The sequence below is a fragment of the Tupaia chinensis genome, unplaced genomic scaffold, assembly GCF_000334495.1.
Source record: "Tupaia chinensis unplaced genomic scaffold, TupChi_1.0 Scaffold000515_1, whole genome shotgun sequence".
In the NCBI taxonomy this organism is placed as follows: domain Eukaryota; kingdom Metazoa; phylum Chordata; class Mammalia; order Scandentia; family Tupaiidae; genus Tupaia; species Tupaia belangeri.
The window spans coordinates 7,963,938-7,973,340 of NW_006160028.1; the positions used below are offsets into that span (position 1 = coordinate 7,963,938).

Genomic DNA, 9,403 nt, shown 5'->3' on the forward strand with positions numbered 1-9,403 from the left:
TATCCCCGGCAAGAGGGCGCAGAAATGAGAGAAAGCCTCTGGGTAGCCTTGCTGGCCTTCCTTGCCCCCGGGCCTCCTGCTACATGGCTGTGGTGCGATTGGAGTGGGGAAGGGGGCCCTAAGAGAAGGGGGTCAAGGGGTTGGGAAACCTTTGAAGAGCTTTTTGCTGTCATCCAGGGAGGAGCTGATAAAAACAGAGGCCTGGACTGAACGGTGGCAATAAACATTCATTCACTCATAGAATAAATAGAGCAGCCATAGCATATCCAGGGAGCAATTAAATTAATTTTTGAAAAGAATGTATAGTATAATTAGGTATTAATTTAAAGATCACTTCTTTATTTACTTCTTATTTATTTTAGTTCACATAAGGCACATGAGCTCACCAGAGAGATATATAGAGAAAGTGAGAAATCCCCTTAGGGCATGGCCACACCACAATCCCTTCTCCATTCTCCTCTCGGGATTTTGGGCATACACACACATGCGCCCTTAGTGATTTTCACTGCCAAGTCCGGCACTCAAACCGTGTGGTCGGCCTATGACACCCAGTTGCCTTAACCACCAGGCCACTGGTTGGCCCACTTATACATATTTTTAGAAGACAGGGGTCCAGCAGGTGGCATAGTGGTTAAGGCGCTGAACTCCCCCATATCTGTCTATGGTTCTAGTCCCTGACCCAGTGGCTTGAAACTCATGTGTGCCTAAAATCTTGAGAGAAGAATGAAGGACAAGGGATCCGATGTGGCCATACCCACTGGGGAGTGATTTCTCACTTTCACCCTCTGTCTCCAGGGAGCTCATGCACCCAATGGCAAAAACAAAACAAAACAAGACTGAAGGCGAATTCATCAAATGCTTGTGGTGACTGAGCAAGCGCTTCCTGGTTGGGGGATTCCGGCCCCTGGTCTGAGTACCAGGACACCTGATTTCTAGGCCCAGCTTTTCCCTGCCTTGCGGTGTGACTGGAGAAGCCCTTCCCCTCTGTTTCTCCATCTGTGAAATGAGAGTGTCGGACCAGGAACAGCTCTGATGTTACGTGAGGATATTCAGGACCCCTAGTTCTGGACAGTTTCGGTGCCTGGCTGGGGCTGCCCACTCCAGACGCAGGCCTGGCAGCCATGGTCTCTTCTGGCTGCCCCACGGAGGGGAAGAAGCGGCCACCACAGCCTGACTAGCTATCAGGCCCTGGTCTCAAATTAGAATCACGCCTCTCATCTCTGTGCTGCTTGAATCATGAGAAGCCACCTCCGCCCTCAGCTGCAGCCTTGTGACCAGGAATGGGGGACAAGGGGCGGAGTGGCTGCCTACACAGCCCTGGAGCTGCCAGCACTCAGCGCTCAGCACTTGTGTACTGACTTAGAATCAGCTCTGGCCCTGGATCCTCAGTCACGGGGAGGAGGGAGCTGACCAGGTGCGGAGGGGTGAGTGTTGGGTGCCCATGTCTCTGTGTGCCAACCGCAGTGCTGCTCTGCAGGAGTAAGCCATTCATTCTGCATAGCACCCCTGCAGGGAAATGTGTTTTGGGCATATCTTGGAATAGGCCCTAGGTAGAAGTGGGGGGCCATCTTGATTCTTAATAAATTCAAATCAGCTACATCTTGGGTAGGATTCTGTACCTCGTTGAGTTGGTGAGTGGCCCCTCTGCACAGGACTGTCACAGGATCCATTAAGTTATGTGTGGGACTGTGCCAGCTGCCCCCTCAGCCCCGCTGCCTCCCATCGACACTGCCCTGGAAGTTCAAGTCTTAGCCCCCCGCAGCCCCGCTTTCCCAGTTTGTGAACAGAGTGACAGTCCCGAGTTGCCCTCTAACTTCCTAGAGCAGCGGTGAGGTATGGAGCAGAGAGCATGACTCGCTTTCAGCACTGACAGGCTAGGTACAGGCCCACTGCACCTGCTTTTCAAGGGAGAAAACTCCGGGGGCCAGCAGGTGGCGTAGTGGTTAAGGGGCTGGACTCCCACAGAGCTGACTGCGGCTAGAGTCCCAGACCCGGAAGCTTGAAACTCACGCCAGGTGCGCGTGCATGCCCAAAATCCCAGGAGGAGAATGGAGGAGATGGGAGTGCTCCGTGGTCATGCCCCGCGGGGGTGGTGGGGGGGTGGGGTGATTTCTCACTTTCTGTCTCTGTTTCTCTGGTGAGTTCACATGCCCTATAGCAAAAATCTCTCTCCTTTAAAAAAAAAGAAAAGAGAGAGAGAGAGAAAAAAAAAAAACTGCAGTCCTTGAATGTTGAGGTTTCCTGTCTGAGCTTGTGCTGTCAGGCCCACTCAGCTCAAGGAGCTGACGATAGTGAAGAGAAGCCTGCTGTCGCCTCCCTCGCCTGGCCTCCCCACCTCACTCTCAGGCACCGACTGTCAGGGCGTCTACACTGTGACAGTGACGTGAAAGTAGGTCTCAGGACCAGCCACGTCTCACTTCACACTAGGCTCTAGAGCTCCTTGTCCCCTGTGTCCCTCTGTCTCCCAGCTCTTGGGGGCCGAGAGTGCTAGTACTGGCTCTGCAGGTGAGGTGATTCCCCCAGGTCATAGGCTTCCCCGGGGCTAACAGCCACCACGCCACCTGCCTGGGCAGGCTTTTGTTATTGTGGAGTCTTCTAAAGCATGCCCTGGCCTGCCAGGCCCCTTCCTCAAGGGACTTCTTACTTTCACAGTTAAGCATTTATTTTAATGAGAATTAGAAAAGAATATAGCTAACCTCTTTTGAGGCCTGGCCTAAGCAAGAATTGAAGGACTAAGAGACAGGCAGTTTAAAATCGGACCAATGAAAGTGCACAGGAAGGACTGCAGATAGTAACCTATTGCACCTGCTCAGCAAGTAAGCAGAGTATTTTTTCACAAAGGGAGGCGATTTCTACGTGATGAACGCCAGGTGCAAAGCAATGCAGTTGGTGTGCACGTTGGTTGGAATTGACAGGAAACTGAACCACTCAAATGTGGGAAATGCTGTTTTCCCATTTAAGGTTCCAAACAAGCCTGAGAGTAGGTTTGATCGCTTGTTTAGAGACTGAACCGGCCCGAGAGGTGAAGCGAGTTGCTCAAGTTCATCCTTGAGGGAGTGAGGAGCTCAGCTATAACCGTGGGGCGGCAGGCCCCGAGGAAGGGGTTCACCTCAGGAAGGTGGCCGAGCCCGGGAGGAGGAGCCCTGGCCCACACTTGAGTCTGCTCCCTGCCAGCGAGCTGGCCAGGCAGGGACTTGTCCTCGGACAGGAACAGTTGATTCAGATCCGCTGACCTCATGCCTGTAGCAAGACAGATAGATGGGGTGGGGCAGGGGTGACAGTGAGGAGGAGGAGCGGGCATAGACAGGAGACAGGTGGAGGCCTGCCGGGCTGGGATTTTGAATATGTAGGAGGAACTAAACTCACACCTCGAGGGCCTTGGAACGCGGCACAGCCTGGCTGGTGACAGGCGAAGAAAACTGTGGCTCAAGGAACAACACATCACACCCACACAGAGCTGCAGACATTCCTCACCGCGACCCCAGCACGTGCTGTGAGTCAGGGTCACTTGGGGCCTTCCTACTCGGACGGTGTCACAGATCGTTTCCCCTGGTGCCCCTTGGAAGTCCCTGGGTGTGTGCTTCACCTTTGGAACGATCGGTCGCCGAGCCGTCTCTCTGCCTTTGTTCCTTCGTGACCCATAAAGTTAACAGTTGTGTTTCGTGGCTGTGCTCGCCAGAGTCGTAAACACCAGTGCAAATAAAACTGGAAAACAAGTCATGGAACACACGTGAGCAAGCCCAGTGCAAAGTGTGGATGTGGATGAGCGAAGAAGCATAAGGAAGGGGGCGGAAGGTGCATGAGGTGACCTCGGCCTCCAGGAACCGGGACCCCCCAAGGAGGAAGAGGGCAGCCACCAGCGGTTTTCAGTGCCAGTGAAAGAGGACTGACCTCGGGACAGTGGTCACAGTGCAGTGCCTCTCTGTTCCTAGAGGCTCGAGCCCACCTTTGGATGGTCAAGGAGGGTTTCTTCTTCCCCGGAACGGGTGCCAACCCAGGGCAAGTTGATCCCCCTGTGGTGTGACGCTTATCGTGCAAAGTACAAGCACATTCCCATCCCTTCAAACTGGACTCTCCCAACAGCCTTGAGCCAGGTGGGGCGGGGTGTTCAGTTCCCCTAGACAGAAGAGGAAACAGGCTCAGGGAAGCAAGGGAAGCTGCCCAAGTCGGCAGACTAAGGTAATTGAGCATAGCATCCAGACCCCTGAAGAGGAGGCCAAGCTAAAGATTAGCCTGGGGCTGGGGCCAGCCAGTCATATGGTGGTTAAGGTGGCTGGATCTCACATGGCCAGTAGTATGGTTCGAGTCCCAGATCCTGTGCTTTGAAAAACACACTAGGCATGTGTGTGTGTGTCCAAAATTCTGAGAGGAAAATGAAAGTGAACCGATTGGGGTTGTGGCCATTCCCCTGTGGGGTGCTTTCTCACTTTCCCTCTCTCTGTCTCTCTCCAGTGAGCATACATGCCCTATGGCAAATTTTAAAAAAAATGGGTTAGCAGGTGATGTGGTGGTTAAGGTGTTGGATTCCCATGTGGAAACATGGCCAACTGCAGTTCAAGTCCCAGACCTGGTAACTTGCTTTCCACTTTCTCTCTCTCTTTCTCTCTGGCGATTGCAAAATTTAAATAGTAATAACAAATACAATTAAATAAATAATTATCTTAAAACTTAATAATAAAAAGTAAAAAGATTGTGGGACAAGCAGATGGCATAATGGTTACATCACTGGACACCCACGCAATCAACTGTGGTTCAAATCCTGGACCTGGTGGCCTAAAACATGCTGGGCATATGTGTATGCATGCCTAAAATTCTGAGAGGAGAATGGAGGAGAAGGAATTGCGGTATGGCCATCTCCCCTGAAGGGGTGATTTCTCACTTTCTGTCTCTTTGGCAAGTGCACATGCCCTAAAGCAAAAATCTCTCTCAAAAAAAAAAAAAAATTTTTTTTTTTTTAAGTAAAAAGATTGGCCTCGCTCGACATGGCGTGGGGTTGGGGTGAGAGCAGGGGTGGGTGGTTGCCTCTGGGATCTGTAGAAAGGACAAATGAGAGAAGGAAAGAGTAAGACCTGGTCTCTGCTCCAGAAAGCAGCTTCGGAGTGAGCTCGGTGAATTCACATGAGCAGGGAAGGACCGTGGTGCGAGGGCCACACTTCGTGCCGGGGTGGAGGAGGGCGGAGGTGGGCTTACAGCTGGAGAGCGAGAAAGACTTGTGATACTCTTAAAAAGAAACTTCAAAACCTTCGATGCCAGGAACTGGCTTTCTGTTCAGAGATTACTCAGCTCTCTTTTATTAACTTTTAAGAAACATAGGCAACGTTTTTTTTTGTTTTTTTTTTTTTTTTAAAGTTGACTCTATCTTTTTTAATTCCTAGTAGCTAAGATAGGGAGGGAACAGCCACTATCATTCACCCGGTCTCCGGCGTGCTGTGAAACAGCTCAGAGTCGTCTAGACTGGCCCCGCGGATCTCTCGCCCACCCTCGGGGGTGAGAGTCACCACAGGGGAAGTCCAGGGACCACGCATTCACGGAACTAGCTCACAGCCTCTTAGCAAAGAAGCGGCAGAGCTACGATTGACCCAGGCAGTTTGCTCCGGGCTTGCTTTTTAAGCCCAAGGCTGCTTCCGGTTACCCTGGCTCCTCTGTCCAGTCAGTCCTCGGTTTCTCTGGGCTCTGCATCCATGGATTCAATCACCCGTGCATCAAAAATGTTTGTTCCCTCATCGCTGACGCGTGCTGTGTAATTAGGCCTCTGGTTGCGTCTGAACGGAACACGTGCAGGCTTTTTCCTGTCATCGTTCCCTCCACAACATGGTGTAACCACTGCTTACGCAGCATGTGCCCTGCACTCGGTATTACAAGTAACCTAGAGGTGATTTAGAGGACACGGGAGGACAGGAGGATGGGTGCAGGTGTATGCAAATACTACGCCATTTCTTTTATCTTTTTTATTTGCCTAGAGAGAAAGGGAGAGGGAGGAGGTAGCCTCTGTAGGAAATGGCGGAGCTGCAGTCCCTTCCCCTCCATTTCTTCATCACATCGGGGTCGGGGCACACATGTGCCTGGGACATGGAACTGGGACTCAGACTGTGTGGTCATCATGGGGGGCCCAGCTCCCTTAACCACAGGCCACAGGCTGGCCTCTGCCATCTCAGATGTCTGTAGACCCTTGGGGATTCCCTAGGGCCGGCCGTACTAAGCACGTGTGCTGGACCTTTGAGCTTCTATTGCTGCTGATCTCCATAAGAGCCCTCTTACTTTGAGATTGCTTTTATTTTGATATAAGTGCTTTTTCTTCTGATTACAGAAATTTTTTTTAAAGTATATTTTAAAAATTTTTACAAGTATAGAAAAACACAGGAAAACTAAAATCCTGTGTGATCTCACAACCTAGAACTAAGCACTGTTGGACCAGCCCCTGATGTGGTGGTTAAGGTGCTGGATCCCACATGGCCAACTGCACGGTCGAGTCCTGGACACGGCGGCTTGAAAAACACAACAGGTGCATGTGAGTGTGTGCACGACATCCAGAGAGGAGAATGGAGGAAAAGGGGTGGTGGCTTGAGCATTTCTGGGGGGTGAGGGGGATTTCTCACTTTCCTTCTCTCTCTCCCTGGCAAACACACATGCCTTACAGCAAATTAAGAAAGAAAGAAAGAAAAAGAGAGAGAGAGAGAGAGAAAGAAAGAGAAAAGAAAGAAAAGCACTAAGCATTGTTAGTATTTGAGAACTGTCTTTCCAGCCTTTCCTCCCATCAGCGTGCTTCGTGCTCAGATGCCACCCCACTGGCCAACGCTATGGCTTTGTTGAGCTATCACTGACTGGGCTGGACATACCGTGTGTGCAGTGAGACAGCTCTGACGTGCGTAATGCCTGTGAAACACCCTGGCAATGAAGAGACTGCACTGCCGTCCCTCAAGCCCCTGTAGTGTCCCGCCCTGCCCCCACTCCCCTCCCAGGGCCGATGTCCTGGAACTCAGGTGATGTCCAGCCAGGATTACCAGACTGGGGAGCAGGCGCCTGGCTGGGTGCTTACCTGAGTTCTGTCTCCTGGCCAGGGTGTGCTTCAGGGAGCACAAACAATAGCCCTTCTGCAGGCCAAGGGGTGCATCTGGTTTTGCCAGCCTCTTTCTGCAGCTTGGTCAGCCTCCCAGGAGCCTGCTCCCCTCTACCTCAGCCCTGCCGCCATCCATCACACACCCCCGCCTCCTCAGATCTGAACCTTCCAGCTTCTCCTCTCAGACGTGGTAGCCGTGTCCCTGCACAGCACGTGCACGGGCACATCTGCAGTTCTCCTCGCCCTCCCGGGTGGCGTGGGAGCTGCGGTGGGGACTGCAAACAGCCTGTGTGGGCGGCAGGCTCCTTGCAGCACCTACACTTGCTTTCTGTGGCTTTCCATGGGCTTCTTTCTGCAGCTCATTACTCATGCCCTTTGCTGAGCAGGATTTTCTGAGCGTAATTGAATCTCTCATTGCAACCACAGTGGCTGGTTCAGGAGGCAGGTGCGGGGAGCTGTGTGGGTACAGTGGAAGCAGCCGGGACGGGCCACTGGGACTTACTTGCTTGCCAAGGCCACACGGGCATCTTGTCCTCTTGGCCATGACCTCCAGCCTCAGGAGGGTGAATGGAGGCTGTGTTTCACCAGGCCCAGTGGCAGCCTAATGTGTTACAAGAGTGGGCAAGCCAAGGGCCGACGCAGCTTTCTCTCACATGTCTTTCTTGTCCTCAGTCAAACGGACATGGCAGACTCCCTGAATTACACTCTGCTGCACTGTTCTCATATGTGCTGCCACACACGTTTCCTTCCTTCCTTCCTTCCTTTCTTTCTTTTTTTTCTTTTCTTTTCTTTTCTTTTTTTTTTTTTTTTAAGGTTTTGCTGAAGGGTGTGTGTGCTTGCCAGAAAGAGAGAAGGGAGGTAAGAGAGAAAGTGAGAAATCACGTCCCAGGGAGGATGGCCACATCACAATCCCTTCTCCTCCATTCTCCATGTTCAAGCTGTTAGGTCTGGGACTCAAACCCTGGTCGGCCACATGGGAGTCCAGCGCTTTGACCACTATGCCACCTGAGGGAAGCAGGGCTGATATTCCTTCTGAAGGCAGATTCCTGCTACACGGCAGTAACTAAAGTCTGTTCCAGAACTGGCCCTATAGTGCAGTGGTCAAGCACTGTGCATAGGAGGCTGGATCCCATATGGTTGACTATGGTTCAAATCCTGGCCCAGCACCTCAAAAAATATGCCAGGTGTTTCTGCATGCATGCCCCCAAATCCCAGCAGGATGGGGAAATGGAGAGGAAGGGATTGCAGCATGGCCGTGTCCCACGGGGTGCTTTCTCCCTCTCCCTCTCTACATTTCCTTGTCTCTGGTGAGCACACACACCCTCTGGCAATTAAAAATAAATGGGAAAAAATGACAAGGAAAGGCAGCCAGATATTTTGCACAAGAGTAACCATGCATTGTCAATAAACAGAAAAGATGCTTTATTATTATTAGAAATCAGAAACATGCAATTAAAGGCACAAGGAAATATCATTTTACTAATTCCAAGTCTTAAGAATGTGGGTCAGAGGGAAGTCTCCCTGCTGACTGGTGAGAGGGCAAATCCGTCCCACCCCTTTGGAGAGCAGTTAGAGTTCTCTTCCCGGGACGTTGCTGTCTGATTGGTGCCACCCAGTTAAGACTTGGATTTGTCCTCGTGACCCGGCTGATATTTCCCCTGGGGTATACTGTGCCAGGAAGTTCCGAGCAGCACCCTTTGCATTGTCAAAAAAGCTGTAAGCAGATCGTGTAGCTATTAAAAGTAAAGCAGAGAAATTGTGGTGTATCATGGAATGGAACGTGGCAGAGAAAATGAATAACCCTCAGCTGTACTCGTTAGCAGACGTATTTCAGGATCATAGGTTGAAGGACTATTCAGTGTGGGCACTGCTACAGCTGAGTCCCAAACACCGGGTGGCTGGAGCAGCACGGGGTTACTGTCTCAGTCTGAGGCTGGAAGCAGAGATCGAGGTGGAGGCGCGAGGGAGGATCCATTCTGGACTCTCTCCTGGCTTCTGGGGGTCTCTGGCTTGTGGTGGCAACTTCAGACCTTCAGATGGTATTCTCCCTGTGTGGGTCTGTCTCTAAATTACCCACTTTATTTATTTATTTATGGAGAGGTTTTTGCTATAGGGCGTGTGCACTCGCCAGAAAGACAGAGACAGACAGAGAGACAGAAAGTGAGAAATCACCCCCCAGGGGGGATGGCCACTCCGCAATCCTTTCTCCTCCTTTCTCCTCTCAGGATCTTGGGCACTCACGCACATGCACCTGGTGTGTGTTTAAGCCACCGGGTCTGGGACTCGAACCACGGTCAACTACGTGGGGGTCCAGCGACATAACCATTATGCCAACTGCTGGTCCCT

General features: G+C 51.6%; 1 protein-coding gene across 1 annotated transcript in view; it reads left to right on the plus strand.

Annotated features, from left to right (window-relative positions):
• Positions 1-9,403, plus strand: part of ZDHHC19 (zDHHC palmitoyltransferase 19) — a 73,421-nt gene that overhangs the window by 23,315 nt on the left and 40,703 nt on the right. The window contains 2 exon segments of the mRNA XM_014590973.2: positions 2,274-2,378; positions 2,469-2,505. Coding sequence (XP_014446459.2) covers positions 2,274-2,378; positions 2,469-2,505 — 142 coding nt within the window.